The sequence below is a fragment of the Moesziomyces antarcticus genome (genome assembly GCF_000747765.1).
Source record: "Moesziomyces antarcticus DNA, scaffold: scaffold_v10012, strain JCM 10317, whole genome shotgun sequence".
In the NCBI taxonomy this organism is placed as follows: Eukaryota; Fungi; Basidiomycota; class Ustilaginomycetes; order Ustilaginales; family Ustilaginaceae; genus Moesziomyces; species Moesziomyces antarcticus.
In genome coordinates this window covers 193,992-213,605 of record NW_014638998.1, presented here as the reverse complement: position 1 = coordinate 213,605, position 19,614 = coordinate 193,992, and the positions used below count along the sequence as shown (strand labels likewise).

General features: G+C 61.0%; 7 protein-coding genes across 7 annotated transcripts; 2 read left to right on the top strand and 5 right to left on the bottom strand.

Moving 5' to 3' along the window:
• Positions 1–18: 18 nt before the first annotated feature.
• On the bottom strand, positions 19–1,748 carry PAN0_012c4469 (RCC1/BLIP-II; the record flags this gene model as incomplete). Its single annotated transcript, XM_014800006.1, has 2 exons — positions 19–1,534; positions 1,621–1,748. The coding sequence occupies 2 exons, from the start codon at positions 1,746–1,748 to the stop codon at positions 19–21; spliced, it is 1,644 nt and encodes a 547-aa protein (XP_014655492.1).
• Positions 1,749–1,971: 223 nt separating this feature from the next.
• Positions 1,972–2,524, bottom strand: PAN0_012c4468 (uncharacterized protein; the record flags this gene model as incomplete). The annotated part of the gene is made up of 2 exons (XM_014800005.1): positions 1,972–2,223; positions 2,297–2,524. 2 exons carry the CDS (start codon positions 2,522–2,524, stop codon positions 1,972–1,974), a joined length of 480 nt encoding a protein of 159 aa, XP_014655491.1.
• Positions 2,525–3,611: 1,087 nt separating this feature from the next.
• On the top strand, positions 3,612–5,114 carry PAN0_012d4467 (glycoside hydrolase; the record flags this gene model as incomplete). Its single annotated transcript, XM_014800004.1, has 1 exon — positions 3,612–5,114. One exon carries the CDS (start codon positions 3,612–3,614, stop codon positions 5,112–5,114), a length of 1,503 nt encoding a protein of 500 aa, XP_014655490.1.
• Positions 5,115–5,301: 187 nt separating this feature from the next.
• PAN0_012c4466 (GTPase) lies at positions 5,302–8,310 on the bottom strand (the record flags this gene model as incomplete). The annotated part of the gene is made up of 1 exon (XM_014800003.1): positions 5,302–8,310. One exon carries the CDS (start codon positions 8,308–8,310, stop codon positions 5,302–5,304), a length of 3,009 nt encoding a protein of 1,002 aa, XP_014655489.1.
• A 1,160-nt stretch (positions 8,311–9,470) lies between these two features.
• On the top strand, positions 9,471–10,991 carry PAN0_012d4465 (7-alpha-hydroxycholest-4-en-3-one 12-alpha-hydroxylase-like; the record flags this gene model as incomplete). The annotated part of the gene is made up of 1 exon (XM_014800002.1): positions 9,471–10,991. The coding sequence occupies one exon, from the start codon at positions 9,471–9,473 to the stop codon at positions 10,989–10,991; it is 1,521 nt and encodes a 506-aa protein (XP_014655488.1).
• Positions 10,992–11,101: 110 nt separating this feature from the next.
• PAN0_012c4464 (protein KRI1 homolog) lies at positions 11,102–17,045 on the bottom strand (the record flags this gene model as incomplete). Its single annotated transcript, XM_014800001.1, has 4 exons — positions 11,102–13,403; positions 13,701–13,714; positions 13,856–15,491; positions 15,715–17,045. The coding sequence occupies 4 exons, from the start codon at positions 17,043–17,045 to the stop codon at positions 11,102–11,104; spliced, it is 5,283 nt and encodes a 1,760-aa protein (XP_014655487.1).
• Positions 17,046–17,578: 533 nt separating this feature from the next.
• Positions 17,579–17,949, bottom strand: PAN0_012c4463 (uncharacterized protein; the record flags this gene model as incomplete). The annotated part of the gene is made up of 2 exons (XM_014800000.1): positions 17,579–17,788; positions 17,872–17,949. 2 exons carry the CDS (start codon positions 17,947–17,949, stop codon positions 17,579–17,581), a joined length of 288 nt encoding a protein of 95 aa, XP_014655486.1.
• Positions 17,950–19,614: the final 1,665 nt, after the last annotated feature.

The window sequence follows — 19,614 nt, the reverse complement described above, 5'->3', positions numbered from 1 at the left end:
CTTTCTCAGAATCGATGTTCAGGACCTGCGCTTCTTGGCGTTGGTGGGAGCTGCGTCTTCTTCGTCGTCCGAGTCGGCGTTGGCGCGCTTGCCGTTGGAGTTGGACTTGCTCGCAGCGGTGGGTGGCTGACAGTTGGGGCAGTGCCATTCGCCTTCGGGGATCTCGGAGAGCTTGGGCGAGAGGCAGTGGAGGTGCCAGGGGTTTTCGCACTTTTCGCACTCGAGCAGCGCATTGTCCTCGCCGCCCTCGCCCTCCTCGCGCCCGCAGACCATGCACACCTCCTGGCTTGGCACCACCTCGGGCCAGCGTGGCAGCTCGCCGTAGCGCTCGCCCATGTTGCGCGCCAGGTAGAATGTGGTGTTCTGCGCCGCCGCAATGTCGAGGATGGCGATGCCGTCGAGCGTCTCGCACCGAAGCGGCTTGGTGGCCGACCGTGGCTTGCCCTCGCCCAGACCGAGCTCGCCACAGTTGGCGTTCTGACCCCAGCAGATGTTCATCGTCGCGCCGTGCTCGCCCTGCAGCGAAGCCTCCTCGATGGCGGTACAGAGGAGCGTGACGCCGCCGAGGCCCGAGTTGGTGACCTTGACGCCCATCATGTCCGGAAGGTACTTGAACGTCATGAAGCCCTGGCCTGCGGAACCGTCGCCGGAGGTCTTCCACTTGCCCGCGATCCAGAACATGCTCTGGCCGTCGACAACGGCCGAGTTGGTGGGACCGGCGTAGATGGACTTTGCGCGCATCAGCACGTTTTCACGCGCAAACTGCGGCACCAAGGTGGGCGTCAACTGGTCCTGCTGCGAGCCAAGGCCGAGACGGCCGTAGCCGCCAAAGCCCCAGACGTAGACGTAGCCCTGGTCGTCGAGAGCGATGGAGTGCTGCTGCCCACACGCGATGCTGGTGATGTTCTTGTCCGCGAGCTGCTTGACCAGGAAGGGCTCGGAAAACGTGTTGAATGCAAGGCGGTTGTTGGAAGTGAAGTGCTCGCCGGTTCGGCCGTTGCCGAGCTGGCCCTTTTCGGACGAGCCCATGGTGTAGAGCTTGCCGGACTGGGTGAGGAGCATGGAGAAGGTGAGACCGCACGACGCAGCGACGACGGGATCGCGCTCCTTGATGAACGCGCCCGTCTCGATGCGCGTAAAGAGGGGCACGGTCTGCGACTCTGGATGGCCGCACTGGCCCGAGGTGTTGAGACCGGCCGAGTAGACGGAGCCGCCTGCGGTAATGAGGAGCGTGTGTGATCTGCCGCACGCGGCTGCGACAATGTGCCCCTTGGGGCCGGATGGTAGCGCTGGCGAAAAATCGGTGGCTGCGTCGAGCATGTAGGCGTCCCAGACGGCTACGCCCGAGGGCTTGGAGGATCCGGGGACGGGGCGGATGGGAAGACCGCACTGCCCATGCTCGTTGCGGCCGATGATGTATACGTCGCCATCGACGGACAACAAGACGGCGTGGCAGGAGGAGTGGGATGAAAAGATGCGCTTCATGCGCACATTGGAGACCGAACGCAGGATGTGCGGCGCTGGCAAGTCCGGGCTGCGAAATCGAACGAGGAGGCGAACGAGATTCAGTCATTTTGAGCTTGATGTGCGGAGAGAGGAGGAAGGAGAGAGGCTGCTTACTGGTCTGGGTTGACGCTAAGTGGAGGTCCGTTCTTGGTGGCCTTGCGGCCGAGGGTTGGCCAGTCGATGCCGCCGGTGACGAGCACCCTGCCCCACTGTGGCAGTTCTACTTTGCTGGATTTGGACATGTTTGTGAAATATGCGGTGGGCCGGTAGTCCGACGAGCGCAGCGAAACCGAGCCAGTGTGGTGGTGTTGGTGTTGTTGAGCTGCAGCCAGGGAGAAGGAGTGACCTGTGTAGGCGGACGAGTTGCGTCAAGAAGCGAGTGTCCAGTATGTCGAGGCGAGGCGGCTAAGGAGCGACAAAGAGCGGAAGTGCGGTGCCGCGAGAATGAAGACGGCGGCAGCGTTGCTAGGGAGGGCCAGCGGCAAGAAGAACGGATGGCGAGCGCAAGAATGAGCGTTTGGGCGAGGAGAGCGCGTCGGGGGACGAGTCGGAAGTCGCCCGCTTCCAGTCGCGACTTCCGAGACTCGCTCGGCCGCCTGCGCACACTCGCTTTGCGCCGCCTGCCTCGCAGATGTCGCGTGGGGCGAGAGAGCCCGACAGCCGCTCGGCGCCCAGACGCTCAGACGCTCGCTCGCTGAGTCGCGTCGCGGAGAGTGGCTGGGGGGATTTATTCTCTCGCACGGGAAAGCCAGCTGCAGGGATGCTCCGGAGGCGGCACGGAGACTGGCACGCGCGTCTCTGGGCATTCCGGCTTGAAATTCGAACGCGCAGCAGCGCACAGCAACGCGGTGCTGCTGCCCGGCTGAGCCGAGCGTGGAGAGGGTGTTGATGTGTTGGTTTCGCCGCGCGTTTGCTTGAAACGCGGCGACACCCTTCTGGTCGCCTTGGCTTGTCGCCTTGGCAGATCCGATGCAAAAGTCATGCTGTCCATCCACATTGCATTCGGAATGCTGAGCATGAATCCGCGATACCAGGGCGTTGCAGTTGAGCGGCCGGAAGTGCCCCACACTCGGATCGGCTAGGCGTGGCTGGGCGTGGCTGGGCGTGGTGAGGCTGGGCCGCTCCGACATTCCAACTCTCGAGTGACCTATTCCATCCCGCTGCTCCGCCTCCCTCGACGCGAGCCTTCCCGCGCCTCGCTCGCGCCTTCAACGGTGGCGTCGACGGCGTTTCGTGATGCTTCCATCCGATGTAGCACTTGCCCGACTTTGACCAGAAGACGCTGTGCGTTGCCGATCAGCAGAGCCCGGCTGGCAAACTCGTGTCGCGCCCCGAGCGGAGTTGAAGGTGTGCCGCTGGCGAATGCACCTAATATTTGGTCGGATGGCCTTGAGACGTGCCCCTCTCGTTTTCAGCCAATGCCCCGCCTGAGTTGAGCTGCACAGATCTGCAACGCCGACCTGTCGATCTTTCTCTCCCCGTCATTCCGCCGCCCTGACAACGCTCTGACGCCCGTCGGCCTAGGTAGACCATGTGCACCTCAAAGCACAGCGGCTCGAGCGTGCATCGCACCGTCCTGTGTACAACTTGGACCTCCGAGCTGTGAGGGCCTCCTGCACGTAGCCTGACAGCGCCAACACCAATTCATGCCAAGCGGTAGAGGGACGAGACAGCTGGCCTGCATACACGCCACATTCCCCAAGGAATGCTGCTCCTCCTCCCGTGTGCTCCTGTACCTTTTCCAATGCCCCCACTCCGCACTCCTGTTTACCAAGCGTTCCAATGCATCTTCCATGCAAGGTCCGCCCTGATGCTGTTTGTCGTCCTTTTGTCCCGGGCTCATCGTGTCTTCCACTCTGCTCCCGCCCAACGCTCTGGCCGCCTCTCGGCATGCATGACCCTGTAGAGCCCCTCTCCGCCTGATGCTTTTTCAACAGTCTTCGCTGGGCTTGACTGATATATACGAACCTTGCCTGCTTGAGCCACTCCGCCTTCCTTTTCCCCATCATCCTCTCCCCTCCGCTTGTTGCTTCCCCTTCCCCGGTTCCCGTTCCCTTCCCGATCGTGGTTCTTCGACACGCTCCTTTGGCCTCGGCTCTGTACAGATGAAGTTTTCGACGCTCTTCGCCGGCGCGCTGCTGGCAGGCTCTGCTGTGGCAGGTGCCATCACCAACGAAAGCGGCAATGCCAGCGACCAGAAGGTCAAGATCCCGGTCACCACCGCCAACTCTCGCGGTGCCTCGGATGTTGCGCCCAAGCTCATCGCCACCCAGATCATGGACAAGGTCACCGACGTGCTCACCGCATCGCCCGTCTCCAAGCTCATGAAGCGCCACCGCCGCACCATCAACAACATCGAGCGCGCCGCCGACTCTTTCGACAAGCGTGCGCTGCCCGCTCTTCGCTTCCCCTACCAGAATGGCAACCGCAAGGTGCGCGGTGTCTCGCTCGGCGGTTGGCTCGTCGTCGAAAACTTCATCACGCCCAGCATCTACGGTCAGACGGGCAACCCCAAGATCATCGACGAGTGGACCTTTGGCTCGCTCCAGCCGCGCAACAAGGCCGTCTCCATCCTGCAGAACCACCTCAACTCGTTTGTCAGCGAGGACGACTTCAGGCAGATGGCCGCCGCCGGTCTCAACCACGTCCGCATCCCCATCGGCTACTGGGCCTTTGAGGTGGGCTCCGGCGAGCCTTTCCTCAAGCTCAACCAGTGGGACCTGCTCAAGCAGGCCGCAGTTTGGGCTGGCAAGTACAACCTCAAGGTGCTCGTCGACCTGCACGCTGCGCCGGGCAACCAGAACGGCTTCGACCACGGAGGCAGGCGAGGTGTCAACGCCTGGGCAGGCAACGCCACCAACGTGCAGCGCACGCTCAACGTGCTCCAGACCATGTCGCGCGAGTTCTCCCAGGCCAAGTACGCCAACTCGGTGACTGCCATTGAGCTGCTCAACGAGCCCGTCACCGACCAAAACGTCGTGCTCGACTTCTACAAGCGCGGCTACGAGGTGGTGCGCTACCCCAACGGTCGCAACGCCGCCGAGTCTCCGCTGCTCGTCGTCATCGGCGACGAATTCATGTCGCCCGCCTGGTCCAACTACTGGAACGACAAGCTGCTCCCGCCCCAGTACGAGGCCGTCTCGGTCGACTCGCACATCTACACCATCTTTGACGACAACTCGCTGCGCCTCTCGAGCAAGGACCGCACCGGCTACTACTGCTCGCTCAAGCCCAAGATCGCCGCCGCCAACAAGGTGCACTACCAGCTGCTTGGCGAGTGGACCCCCGCCTTTACCGACTGTGCCCAGGGTCTCAACGGCCGTGGTCGTGGTGCCAGGTACGATGGCACCTTCACCGGCAGCAAGGGCAAGATCAACTCGTGCGGCCCAAAGACCGGCGACGCCTCCGGCTTCTCCGACAACTACAAGCGCCTCCTCGGCACCATGTGGGAGTCCCAGGTCGACTCGTATGAGGCCGGCATCGGTTGGCTCATGTGGACCTGGAAGACCGAACCCAAGGCCGCAGAGGACTGGAGCTACCAAAAGGGCCTCCAGTACGGTTGGATCCCCAAGGACCCCACCAAGAGGCCCAACGGCTTCAAGTGCTAAGCATCTCCAACACTCCCACATCCCGCGAACCCTCTCGCGGAGCTAGCTCCCTTACCCCCACAGGTTGAGCACCCGCACCCCGTCCCATCCATCACAGCTGTTTGCTTCACTCTCACTGTCTCTACAAGGTTCTGCATCCCCGGAAAAGCAATTGTTGTACAACACGCCGAGTGATCCTGTGTGGTGCCTATTCAGCTGACTCGACATCCTGTTGCGCCTCGCTTCGAGCTTCCCTGAGCAGCTCAACCAGTGTCTTGGCCAACCCCTGTGTTCCCTGCTTCTTCTTGGCCGAAAGCGTGAGCACCTTCATGGGAGCACGCTCGGCGCCCTGATTGACCTCGCCCGTCCTCAGCGCCTGCTGATCCTCCCAGATCTCGTTGACCTGGCGTCGGATGCGGTCGATCTTGGTCTTGGCAGCCTCGATCTCGTCGGGCGTCGTGAACTGGTCCGCCTTGTTGATGATCACCAGCCGAGCCTTGGCTGGCAAGTCGGAGCGATACGAAGCCAGCTCGTTGTGCAGCACGCCCAGGTCTTTCCACGGCTCGGGCTCGGTGAGGTCCAGTACATACGCCAGGATCGAGCATCGCTCAATGTGTCGCAGGAACGTATGGCCAAGGCCGCGGTTGTCAGCCGCGCCATCGATGAGACCGGGAATGTCCGAAAGCACCAGTCGGAACTCCTCGGCATCCGACGGCATGTCCGCATCAGTCGCACTGCCGTCCCGGTCGTGTCCGTAACCCTCCTGCACCTCGGAATCGTCGACACCCATGACACTGCCGTCTTGTCCCAGACGCACCACGCCCAGGTTGGGCGAGAGCGTAGTGAAGCGCCAGTGGCCCACCTGCGCCTTGGACGCCGAGATGGATCGAAGGATGGTCGACTTGCCCGCATTGGGCAGACCCACAAGCCCGATGTCCGAAGGCCGCTTGAGCTCCAGCATCACCTCGAGCGCCTCTCCCCATTCGCCCTTGGTGGCGAACTTGGGTGAGCGGTTCGCAGACGACAGAAACGTGGGGTTGCCCAAGCCGCCTCGGCCTCCTGCAGCGAGCAGGATGCCCGGTGAGTCGGCGGGCGTGGGCTCGTCGAGGTCGATGCGCCAGGGCTGCTCGAGCGGCTCCTCATCCTCGTATGGAGTGACCGATGCGGCGGAAGACTGATCGGCCGCGATAGAAGACGATGCGACGGTGTGAGCCGCAGCAGCGAGCGCAGCCTGAGCCTGTGCCTGGTATCGGCGGCGGCGACGGCGATCGATCGCCAGGCGCATCTCGGCGGCTCGAAACTCGTTGCGTCGGTAGTAGGTCTCCTCCGCCCGAGGATAGTGGCGCCAGACGCGGTCACGTAGCAGCTGCAACTGACGCGCGTCTTCAGGATCAAGCAGGTCCTCTCCATCGATCTCCTCTTCAGCTTCGTTGGCTTTCTCCGCGCCGGACGCTGCTCCGTCTTCGGTCGAATCGAGCTCGGACACCTCGGTCTGGCTGACTGCCTGCTGGTCCGCTTCCACGGGTGGCTGCAATCTCGCGAGACGGCTGCGCTCCTCGTGTTCGGCGGCAAGCACGATGTCCTCCTTTGCTACCAGACCGGTTGGATCCCACTTGGCCTTAGCCGCACGCCTGAGCAGGTCCTGATAGTACGTCTCGGCCTCGACTTCCTCGGGGATGCGTAGGCGCCGAGTCGCCGTGACCACAGTTCCAACAGGCACCTCGACGACCTTATCCTCGACTTTCTTGCCGTGCAAGAAGCTGCCTTGTCCATGCGGACCGTCTGCGCCGCGAAAGCGACGCGAGATGCGCGCGAGCGTCGTGGGTCCTTCCACGGCACGGATGTAGATGGAGCCGCCCGAGCCGCCGTTGCCTCCCGATGGCGGGCCGAACTGGACGTACTTTTCGCGGTGGAAAGAGACGCAGCCGTCGCCGCCTTTGCCGCCGGTGACGCGGAGGTAGAGCTGGTCGATGAAGTTCGAGTGTCGATTGCGCTGCCACTCTGCCTTGCGCTTGGCCTTGAACATCTCGCTGTTGAACGCAGTGGCGGAAGTGGAGAGCGATCTTGTTTCGTGACCACCACGCTGCATTCTAGAATCTGGGCGCCTGTTCCATGCAGGGCCGGATCGAGAGCCAGCATGAGAATGACCGCTTGCTGCAGAGCCAGAGTTGCGGGTGCGACCGTGCCGATGATCGTTGAGCCCTTCTAGATCGAAGTGTCCTTCACCGAACCCTCCTTCAGCCTCGTGTTCCGACCTTTTGAAAGTGTTTTTGAAGGTGTCGTTGAAGCCGCCGAACTGGTGCAAAGCTGCACGGACATTCCTGCGCAATTCTTCGCTTCTGCGATCGGCTCGAGCGCCGGGTCGACTAGCCAAGGCGGTGATCCTGTGCTCCATCTTGATCTCGACCGACACCGAGGAAGTGGAGAGGTAGAAGGAGGCGTCGTGGGCGATGACGGCATCTTCTGGCGTTTCTGCTGTTGCCCTGGACTCGTCGACATAGTAGCGCGGCGACAAAGCTGCTTCCATGTTCACGAGAGGAGCGATGTCGGTCCAGCCTGGTCGCAAGGCGGACGGGTTCTGAAGGGAGCGTGACGAGTGGTGAGTCTGAGACGCCGATCCATGCTTGGAAGGAGCGTCGCAGCTGATCAAAGGCGCTGTGCCCACGATACGCTCGTGCTCCTCGTCCGAGAGATAGGTTCGAGGCGCTCTTGACGGAAGGACGGGCGGAAGTACGACAGTGTGGATGCCATCATTGGCGAGTGCCTTGCGCAAGCTCTCTCGATCCAAGAAGGTGACACTACCGTAGCCGAGAAGGCGCTGCGAGCTAGGTTCGCGGGGGAAGTGGAAGCTTTGAATCGGGCCAAATTTGGATGCGAGCTGAGCGAGGAGGGAGAGGGTGTGGACGACAGAGACGAGATGGTTGCCGTCCTTTGGGCGGATGAAGACGGTCCTTGCTTTGGTGTCGTCGCCGCGGACGAACGTCTTGTCGATGGCAGGAGAGGACGGCGAGGAAGACGGCGAGGAGGACGACAAGGAGGACCTCCTACTGCTGAGAGGCGGCGGTGCTTTCCTGTCATCGAACTTGTAATCTGACTGGCGAACAATCGATGACGAGGCATGGCGTCTGCTTGTACGAGCAAGAGCCAAGCGTGGAGCGTGCTGAGTAGCAAGAAGAGGTTGCAACCTCAGCGTGAGCTGGGCGCGATTGGCGGCCATGCTAGCAGTACTCTGTGCCCACCGCAAGGATGCGCCAGCTACTCGAGGTTTGGGGAAAAACTGCAGTGCAGCGCTGGTGAGGATGGAAGCTGGGGTCAAAGATGGAGGACGACGATCAGACGCTCCGGCCGGCCGATCTCCACATAGCCAACGAGCAGCGGAAGGGTCCAGCTTCTTTTTTCTTCGGGGCAGCAGAAGAAGAAGAAATTTGGCAGCGTCTGGCCGTGGTCAGCCGCGAATTTGGAGTGGCCTGCCGATTCGTGTTCCGAGACCCGGACGCCGAATCCCGAGGGGCCCTTCCATGGCGGAGCAGCCAGCCTGGCTCTGCTTGACGCGTCCAGCTGCAGACAAATGAAGAGCATTCAACTCAAATCTCTCGGGGCGCCCGGCGCCTCTTCTGCTGCTTCAAGATTGCACGCAGATCCCATCTGCGCTGCAACCTAGATCTGCCCCGACTGCAGTCAATTCATTCTTCATGAGGAAGTGAATTGCGCATGTGCGGCTCATTGTTGTCATGTATGCCAAGCAGCTGGCTTCTGCTGTCGTCGGCTCCCGTCTAAGCTGACGAACATGAATCCGCACCATGGATGGATGACTTTCCCACGTCGGTCGACCCGGCCATCAAAGGGATCCGCAAGCTTGGAAAATGGTGAGCCTACGATTGGCTGTACATGTGGGCGCTAGTCCGCTAGCCGAAAGGCACAATAAAATAAAAATAGTCAGGGCGAGCCTGAGACAGAGTTGCCTGGTCGCTAAATAAGCGCGTGCAGCCGCAGAAAAGTGCGGGCGGAAGCAGGAGGAGCGCTTGGATCTGGCGCTTGGGCGGAGGCAAGACCGCGTCCGCACCATCCGTGCGTCCGGAAGACAAGCACCGGCGGTGGCAACCCGAAGGCTGTCGGGAATCAAGCTTCCGTACAGCGCCAAGGCAAAAGACGCAGCGTCAAAGCGGCGCTTCCCGCTGGACGCAACGCAAACTCCGCCCGGAAGCATCTCGCAGTTCCGCCTTTGCAGAGCCTCAAGAGTGGCTTGAGGAGGCAGATCCGATAAAGGCCTAGGGGCGAGCTTCGGAATCCTTCCGACAGCGCCTCTCCCAACGCTGCCTTATCTCTCTACATCTTTTCCTTTCCCACACCACCATCGCGGTCGGCCAGCTTCCTACCATGATTGACTTGCGGATCGACGGCACCTCCGTCTGGATTGCAGCCGTGGCTGCTGCAGTCGCAGTCGTGCTGCTGCTCTTCAAGCAGAAATCGCGCGGCATCACCGACACGGCATCGCTGCAGCGCCCGCCACTCGTCGATGAATCGCCAGAAACGGGCGTGCCGGACCAGGGCAACGTGCGCGACAACTGGCTGGCTCGCCGCAAACGCTACGGCAACGTCTTCCGCATGGTGGAGCCGACGGGTGGCTCGGGCGTCTACGTCGGCGACGCACTCGCCCTCAAGGATGTCATCGAGCAGCCCGAACACTTCGACATCGGCCCGCTCCACATCTTTGCCGCTCCCATGTGGGGCATCTCGGAAACAACCGGCAACTGGCTCGCTCGCGAGGGTGGCGGGATCAACGTCAAGCACTCGTCGCACCTCTTCTCCGGCTCCCGCCTCGCGTCGCTCCAGCAGCGTTTCGTCGACGCCGTCCAGAGGCAATTCGAGCGCATGCAGCCCGGCGCCACCTCCGACCTCTTCCAGCAGCTCCGCGTGTGCTTCTTCCAGTCCACCGTCGAGGCGCTCTTCACAAAGTCGTTCCCCGAGGGTCAGTATGCCTCGTTCTGCATCTGGGACGCCGAGCTCAACGCCTTCTCCCGCGGCTGCCCTCCTCCCGAAGCGCTCACCGCGCGGGACAGCTTCTTCAACATTGTGCTCCAGCAGATCGACGAGCATCTGTCCGAGTGCTCGCTCCAGGTGCGCGAACTCATGGCCGACCTCGAGCAAAAGCATGGCGTCTCGCACCGCGATGCCGTCGCCATCTGTGTGCGCACCACCTGGCTCGGATCCACCCAGTCGCCTCTTTCGGGCGCCTGGATCATCAGCCTCCTCCTTCAGCAGCCCAACATGGTCCAGCGTCTCCGCACCGAGATCGACACCTTCAGGAAGTCGACTGGCGCGCCCAAGACCGTCGGCGAGATCGCTGCCAACCCGGACCTGCTCAAGGGCGACAACCTGCCGTTGCTGGATAACATTGTCAACGAAGTCCTGCGCGTGTACAGTGCGCAGAACGTGCCGCGCTTCTGCCTGCAGGACGCTGTCGTTCGCACCCTCGGCCCCAACAACACCATCGTGCCCATGCAGCTCAAGCAGGGCGACGTGCTCCAGCTCCTCTTTTGGAACGTCCACGACAGCCAGCACAACCCGCAGTGGTGGCCCGAGCAACAGGGCAAGGGCATCAAGTATAACGGCGCTCTTGAGCCGTTTGACGAGACGCGCTTCGAGACAGACCGACGTCCGGCTCCGTTCAAGATCGGTGGCGAGACGGTGCGCACCTGGACGCCGTTTGGATTCGGCATGCGCGTGTGTCCCGGTCGCTACTGGGCAGTGGCGGAGATCAAGGCCTTCTGCTTGCTCTTCCTCGACCGCTTCGACGTCTCCTCGGCAGGTCCCATGCCGCGTCCGGATCCACAGCGCTGGATCGGCGTCCTCAACGTGCTTGACCCGCTGCCCGCCACCGTCTCGCTGCGCGCGTAAGCATCCATCGCACAAACACACATGCCTAGCAGGTCTAGACGGGAACAGGGATGAAAAAGAATGTAAAACCTGCATTGCAATGCTGATGATGACGAATCGTACTGGTGCAACTAGGCGTCTTTGGTTGGCTCGGACTCGGCGGCCTTGAGACGGTTGCGCTCCTTCTTGCCCAGACGTTTCTTCTGCGGCTTGTCGGCACCGTCGGGCGTCTTGGAGGTGTTTCCGTAGACCTCCTTTCGGAACGTGCCCAGACGCTTGCCCAGGTCGATCGGACGGTTCTTGCCGCGACGATAGGGCTGGAGGTTCTTGAGTCCCACCACCTGGTTGAGCTGCTCGTCGTCGGCGAGCAAGATGTCGACGGCCGACATGCCGTAGTCGGCAGGTGCCACCTGGGCGTACTTGAAGCGCGTGGGCAGGTCGCCAATCATGTCTTCGTAGTCGAGGTTGTAGTACGAATCAATCATGTCCTTGGCCATCTTCTTCTTGTCCTCTGCAGACGTCGGCATCGATGACGGTCCGGCTCGGTCGGCGTCCATGATGGACTCGTCGACACCGTCGGCTTCCGAGTCCGAGCCGTCGGCTGGTGCAGACGAGCCCTTGGACAGCGCCGCCTTGAGCTTCTTCTTGAGCTTCTTGCGGTCCTTCTTGCTCAGCTTCTTGTCCGCCAGGCGTGCGCGGATAGCTGCCTCTTTGGATCCAGCCGCTCCCTGCTCCCCACCGTCGTCTCCGTCGAGGAAGTCGGCATCCATCTCGATGCGTCCCTCGTCGTCCTCGTCGGCGTCGTGCGCGGGTTTCGCCTTCTTGCCCTTCTTGGCCGGGGCCGTGGCAGCTTCGTGCTCCTCAATGATGTCGTCAATGTCGATGTCGTCGTCCCAGGTTGGCTTCTCGTCGCCGTCCTCGCCCTCGTAGTAGCCATCGCCAAACGCCTTCTGCATGGCCTTGTCGTGCGCGTCCGGGTCAAAGTCACCCTCGAGGTCGAGACCCTGCAGATCCTCGACGCTCGACCCAGTCACCTCGCGCAGCTTCTTGAGCTTGTCCACGATCTCCTGGCGCTTGAGGTTCTTGAGCCGCGCGAGCTCCTGCATCTTGTGTCGCTTCTCCTCCTCCTTGCGCTCCGCGCGCTCTTCTCGCTTGCGCTTGCGTGTGTTGTCCGTGCGTCGCGCCGAGTCCTTGGACGTTCGCGAGTAGGTCGGGATCGTCAGCGATTCGGCGCCCTGCTCGAATCGGAAGTTGTAGGCCGTCTCGAACGCGTCGGCCATCGAGTCGAACGAAGCTTCCGACTCGAGTTCGGCAGCCTCGGCCTCCCAATCGCGCCCATATGCGTTCGAGGACGTTGCGCCGTCGCCTGCTGCCTCATCGTCGTCCTGCTTGTCGTCCTCTGTCGCATCGGTAGATTTAGACTTGAGGAGCGACTTGGACAAACGTGGCTTAGCCGGCCTCTCCTCTGCCGACTTGTCGATCCAGCCACGGTTGAGAATGTAGTTGAGCAGAAAGTCTTCGTTTGCCTTCTGCTCGTTGGGGTCGGTGCTGGTAGATGCGACGGCCTCGGACGACTCGGTCTCGCGATTGCGTCGGATGGCCTCGCGCACCATGTCCTCGCTGGCATCAGGTCCTAGGGAGGCGATCACCGCATCGCGATACGAGCCGCCGTTGCTTCCCTCTGCCTCGGAGCGTTTGACGAACAGATCATCGGCTTCGTCCACATTTGCATGGAAAGCTTGCGACACCTGCTTGCGGAGCTCCTCTTGCTCCTGTGCAAACGGCATCTTGTCATCATCGTCGTCGTCCTGAAGGCCCTTCGCGCGGTCGCTTGTGGTGGCATCCGCAAGTGCCTCGGCAGGATTCTCCGAAGTCTCGATGAGCTCCTGCACGCGCTGGCGCTGGTAGTCCTGCAGCGTGAGCTTCTTGCTCTTCTTTGTCGTGCTCGAGACTTTGGATGTCGATGCAGCAGCCCCCGAACGGCGCGCGGCTTCCTCTGCTGCCTTTGCCTCCTGCTCAAAGATGTCCGTCTTGGAGTCGTAGAGTGCGGCGTCCTTGTTTCGGATGCGCTGGAGAGTGCGGAAGATGGCGGCGTCGACGTTGGCGTTGATCTGGTCGCCGTCCTCATCTTCGGTCACGTCGCTCTCGCTGTCCGTCTCGCTGTCGTCATCGCTGCCATCCGACAGCGCATCTTTGCCGTACTTGGCCTCGAGCTGGTGCAGCTCGGCACGCTGCTTGTTGTGCAGGTAGCGCTCGGCAAAGTCTTTGTTGACGGTAAAGTGGTTGAGCGATTCCTCAGGCTTGGTGCGGATGTCCACCTGGGCGCCCGACGAATCGCCGGCATCAGCAAAGAGATCCATCTTGGGGCTTGAAGTGTCGTCAAAAGCAACGCGGTCTTGTAGAAGGCGGATCAAGACGGCTGCTGATGAGGTGCTATGCAAGGGTGAATGTGAGCGCGGTCCAATGCCTAATGCCTTCAAGCTCGCCCACCTCGCCTGAGAATCCGAGAGGAAACTTTTTCTCCACCGCCGCTCGCACTTTTTCAACCATTTCTCGGAATTCGGTCTTACACCCAGGGAAAAGATTTGACATGTTAGAGTGTGCCAAGTTGAAGCCAAAACTTTTTCGCACCTTCACAGTCCCGCTGCCGTGCTCACTTGCAACGCTGAACTGGTGAGCCAGCGCGACGAGAGACAAGGGTTCTATGAAGAGGTTGCTGAGATTACGGACGGTACGATGTTGAACTGAATGCAGGAGGGACAATGAAAAGCGAGCGACAAAACTATGATCTATGTGAACGGGTGGGTACTGATGCTGATCCGCAAGAGACGCGGTGGAAGGAAGAGAAGCAGCAGAAGGAGAGGGCGACTTGGCCGCGATCAGACCGAGCCCCTGTGGGCGCTGAGCTTGTTGAGGATGTTGGAGCTGAGCTTCTTGCTCAGAATCTGGCCTGCAGAGGGCCTCCTGGGCTTTGGTCCGGAGCTCCCCTCGGGGGAGTGCTCGGGAGAAGAGCGAGGCGAGCCGTTGCCCTGATTGTTGTTCAGCCTTGCTGCGTCCGTCTGGACCGAGAACGCCGAGCCTGCGGGCGTGGTCGCGGCGAGTTGAGAGAGTGGGCTGGGGCGATGCACAAACTCCTTGGCGGCTGGCTTGGCCGGAGGCAGGTCCGAGCGCGGGCTCGGGACCCTGGAAGGGGTCGAGTAGCCCGACATGCCGGCGCCCTCGTCCGGTGTGGCGAGCGAAGCGGACGACGAGCCGGACAGGCTCATCGGTGGCGATGGCGTAGCAGAGCCGTACGGGCTGCCAAGGGCGTAGCCCGAAGAACCGCGCGAGTCAGGAAGGGTGGGTGAAGGTCCGCGTCCACTGATGGCGTGGTCGCCGATCGAATCGTGCACGATCTTCTTGACCTCCTCCTCCGAAAGCTCGACCGAGCAAAGATCAGCGTCGGTGGGAACGGTGAAGAACCTCCTCTGCGTCGGAATCTTCCTCTGCAGGCCTTCGGGTCGTAGGGCGGGCGATGCGCCCTTCTTGAACTTGGCTGCCAGTGGAACATCAACGGAAACCACATGCGACGTGGAATTCTCCCATACGCACGCGGCCATGACGGGGACCATATCCTTGCTCTTGGACTTGCCGCCTTTGGTAGCAACGGCGTGGTGCCTCGCCTCGGTCAGCTTGGTGATCGAGTCCCACAGAGCAAGCTTCGCGGCTGCCCTGACCTCGTCGTAGCTGGGCTGGAACGAAGCAGATGCGCTGTCGAGCTGAGGGAAGAGCGTGGCCAGGGGCACAGCGGGCATCTCTACTCGCTTGACCGTGACGTCGACGAAGAAGCCGTACTCTCCCGTGCCCGTTCCCTCGCACGATCGGCAGTCCGACTTGAGCGAACCGTGGCAGGTGTTGCACTTGAGCACACCGGCACCCTGGCAGCGACGACACCATGCCTGGGCGCGCGTCTTTTCGCGGCCCGTACCCGAGCACCAGAAGCACTCGTCGGCTTGCTCGGCCTTGCAAGTGAGGCAGGCGCCTAGCTTGGAACCCTCGCACTTTGTGCAAAGAGCATTGGTGCGCAGCGAGGCGAGCTCGATCGACTTCTTGGACTTGCCCTTGATCTGAGCCACGTCGAGCTGCTCGTGGCGGATCTCGATGGACCATGGGCTCGGCATGGGAGGCAGACGACTTACGCCCTGCTCTCCGTGCGACGAAGCACCAGGGGCGTCGATCGGATCGACACCCGTGGCATTGTTGGCGTTGGCCGCATTGAATGGCCCGACGCGCTTCCAGGAGGCGGAGCGCGACTCCATCAGAATCATAGCCTTGATGAGCGAGAGGCGCTGCTTGGCGCAGAACTTGACACTCAGCGCCTGCTTGCGTGCCGCGCGCTCTTCCTCGCTTGTCTCCTGCTTCTTGGTCGGAGGCAGCGGCTGACCGTCCTCGCCAAACTCGCGCAGGGGAGCATCACACAGTGTGGGATGGCGCGACACAATGATGTCGGCGCAGTCGTCTGCGGTCAGTCGGCGCTCCGGGCTGTGTCAAAATCACAAGATTTTTTGGATTGAAAAAAAAAAAGAGGTGAGAGGGCAAGTTGGCGTCAGTTTCGGCGTCACGCATGATGTGGCGGTGAAGGTGTTCTTGTGACGCGTGGCAGGCGGCCAAAAATATCCAAGTTTTCCACATGATGGGTCCACATGGCCAGCCCACCTGGGGCGTCGCCATCCCACCTCGGGCGTCGTTGTGCGTTGTCACTTACAGATTAGCTGCGCTGAAGGCAATGTCTTGCGGTCCGAGGCGTGTGAAGGGCTTGCTGGGGTCGAACACGGTCATGTTCGACGACCTGCGCCTGGCGTGGCCAAGAGCCGACTGCGCCGGAGAAGTGACTGCGGTGGCGCTGTTCGACTCGGCATACTGACCCGGCATCATCCTCGCCTTGCCAGCTGCACGTCTCTGTGCCTCAGCATCGTCGCTCAGCATCTCGAGCGCCGAGTCATCACTGATCTCGTAGCGCGAAAAAACCTGCTGGAGCTCCTGACGCTGCAGAGACCGAGTCGGCTGCTGTGCCTGGCGCTGCGACGGCTGGAATGGCGAACCGAGTTGAGGAGCTTGAGCACCAACATTTGAAGCGGTCTGGCCGGCCATCGGCAAGGCAGAGGAGGGCGAAGCAGATGGTCGAGCTGGCTGCACGAACAGAGGCGGTCGATGCTCCTGATGCGCAGGGCTAGGATGGTAGTGAGCCGGCTCCATGGACGGCTCGAAAGCATCGTAGCTGGGCTCAGGAGGCGTCCTGAGATCGTCGTCGTTGGCATCGCTCGAGCTTCTGCCAGAAGCCAGGCTAGCCGTGGGCGGCGTGTCTTTCGAGGAGTTGGTGCGCTGTGTGAGCGACTCCTGGTAGTCGTGGCCCTGATAGTAACGAGGTTCGCCTTCATAGTATCGCTCATCTGGCGAGCGCTCTCGATCGTGCGAGAGGCGACCAGCTCCTACTTGTGTGTTGGACAGTTGGGAGATGAGCTGTGCATACGAGTTCTGCATCCAGCGGGCGTCGGACGTGTCTTCGACCGACTTGGAGCCGTAGTGCAGGTTGGGGTCCTCGTAGCCGTCGGCATTGAGTGCGTAGTGGTCCGCACCACTGCGGCTGAGAGCTTCGAGATTCATCCTGATCGAGTTGGTGAAGCTGAGCGCGCGTAGATCTTGGAGGTCCTCGTCGTCGTAAGTACCGAAGAGGCTGAAAGTGCCAGCACGGTCCGTAGCGTCTGTGACGTCCGAGTCTTGTACGTGGTCGTCGTCTGATCCGTGGGACTTGTGTGATGCGAAGCCGTCGAAGAACGAAGCGTAGCTGTCGAACTCTAAGGCTGTACGTCCAGGTGCTATAGAGGACGGTTCGGATTGGTGATTGGAGTGAGAGGATTGCAAGGATGTTGGAAGATTGGATGCGGGGGAACGTGATGGAAAGGAAGGAAGGAGTTGAGAGGCTCCACCGGAAGCTTGTGCGATCATCCGTGTCGAAGCAGTTGGGATCGCATGAAAGGAGTGAACTCCACTGCGGGGGTCCAGGGCAGTCGCCTGTCTAGTCTGTGATGCCGACATGGTTGCAATGCAGTGCGGTCGGACGAAGAAAGCGTGCCGAGGATGTGGTGGGGAGGTGTCCCTTTACCAAATGAGATGGTGCTTGCGTCGAGGCCAAATGACATGCACGACGGTCCGAGCGGATGCAGATCAGAAGTACAACCGAGCGATTTGATGGCAACACGAGAAAAGTTTGTCGATCCACGAGGTTGAAAGATTGAACTGTGGGAGGACTGGCAGCGAATCCGCGAGAACCGATAAGCTTTTAGGCAAAGAGAACGAGGGTGTTGGTGGTGGTGGCTATGCTGGCATGAAACGATGAGATCACGGTACGGAGTTGAGGGGAGGCGGTTGCCAGGGAGGCAGCGTGCAGCGAAGGCAAGGAGGAGGAAGCGAGGCTGAAATTAGCAGATTGAGCGGCGTCGTGCAGCTCAATTCATGCCAGATCCTGCGAGACCGTGCACAGCTGTGCCGTAGGAAGTGTCAAGGGGCCTGACCCGGCTGCGTCAGACGATCGTGATGAGCGTGGTAGAGGCGCTATGACCTTACGGCGTTCAAGAGGTGCGTGCTTGAGTTCTAGCAGGTGGGCCAAGGTTGAGGGGGAGGACGTCGGCAGAGGCGCGACTCAGCAATGCGTTGAGACCTGCGTGGCTCAGTAGCACATTAGGAAACGATGCGAAACAGTGCTGGAAATAGTCGGCACGGTTTCGAGGGGAGTCGCTACGAGCAGCAGCAGCAGGACCGGCAGAAGGACTGGCTGCGGCCTTACACACACGTCAGGGGAGCAAGACACAAATGCGATCGCAATGACTTGCTGCCTGCGGGATGTCTCACGGCTTGAGATCACCTCGATTTCCAGTGCTTTGGGAGAACCGAGGCGACGAGGCGAGACTCGTGGCCAGCGAGCCGGCTGTCCTGTATCCATGTCGGCTGGAAAAGGCGGCGAAAGATGGCGAGGCCGAGAGCAAATCAGGCGATGCAGGTCAACGTTCACGCTGCCTTCCTAGAGAGGCGCCGCTGGCAAGGAGCGCCCGCATGCACGCCGGCGCAATGGACTAAGGCGGACGCCGTCTCTGCAACGCAGCCAAGCATGCACGAAGGGTGCAGTGCAGCTTAGTGCCGTGCACCCGGGTGACTGAGCCCCACCGGACTTGCGGTAAACTCAATTTTTAGCTGAGACACAAATAAATCCATTAAAAAAAGAAGAAGCTGTGCAGTCACGCTGGTACAGCCAGGTCATTGTCCTGACGCACATTGGGCGAGCTCGACCCGCTCAACGGCTGGGAACTTGCAGCTGCCGTTGCTGTCTGACGGCATCTCACATCACTTGTCCCGCCGATAGATTTCTGCAAAGAGGTCTAGATCCCGCACAGTGAGAACAGGCTGAGAGTATTATAAGAGAGCGCGCGCGCGGAAACGCCGCACTCGAACGGGCAAAGCGGAGGACGGGGCAACGCTGGAAAGGCCGCCTGCAAACAGGGTCGAAGCGAGCGTGCAGCGTAATCCACAGGCCGAGACTCACAGCCAGGGTCAAACGCCTTGCTCCCGGAGCAGCGGCTGGCGAGTTCTTCTCACATGAAAAGCCAGAGTATCTCGGAGGTCCTCCGCCGAGAAGGCCGACGGCTTGCTACCTGAACGACCGAGTTGTGATATCGACTTGAAAACAAAAGCACCTGTTACACAATGGTATAGCGTGGTAACTATGTCTCATGATATTCGCTTGCCCTTCGGCCCTGCCCTGACCGACCAGTCGGGAGCAAGGGGCATCGTCGTCGAGCCGAAAGGAGACAGGCGAGTCAGTGCGGTTGAGCGGGACCGAGGATCAAGCGTCTGCGCAAGAAAGCCGTGCTCCGTGCATGCTGTGCGGATGCTGTAGGGGCTCGGCATTCCTCTACTTCTGTGCAAAGGGGGGGGGGGCCGGAGCATCGTCCGCCTGCGACCGATGCTTTCCAAGCAGATCGGCAGCAGACGAGCCGAGTCGAGATGGCCATGCGGCATATTGACTCGGCTGCAGATCCGGGCTGGCTGACGTCCTTGCTGCGGAGGCTCACCCAGGATTGCCGTTACTGACGCGCCCGCAAACAAAAAGGTGTCGCCTTTGCGTGATTGCGTGAAAAGAGGCAAGACCGTTCTGTTTGCCGATTTTTGTGTCTCTCTTGTGCATTTCTTGCCCCGGCAAAAACCTTTGCCCGAAACATGTTTGCCGGCCTCTGAAAGTTTGGGTCGGCGCAAGTTTGCAACCCTAGGGTGCAGCGACATCCGCGTCATGGGGCATCGCTCTTGCGCGTGCAGCGCGCCAAGCAAACATAGGGCGAAACAAGTTTGTGTCGCCAAGGCCTCGTTGCTGCCACGCGACTGTGACGCAGGCTACTGTAGCGCGCCAGATGGCGGGGCCACCCTCGTTCTGCAATCTCACTCTCATCTTGCATCGATCTCGATCTCGATGTTGCAGCGTCAGGCTATGCAGGTCGGTGTCACACATCCGCGTGGTGCTGATGGCAGACTTTTGCGATGTACCGCAAGTTGGTCGGCGAGCGAGCTCAAATTAGAGTCGAGGCACGCTGGACACAGAATCCGGAGCAACCATACA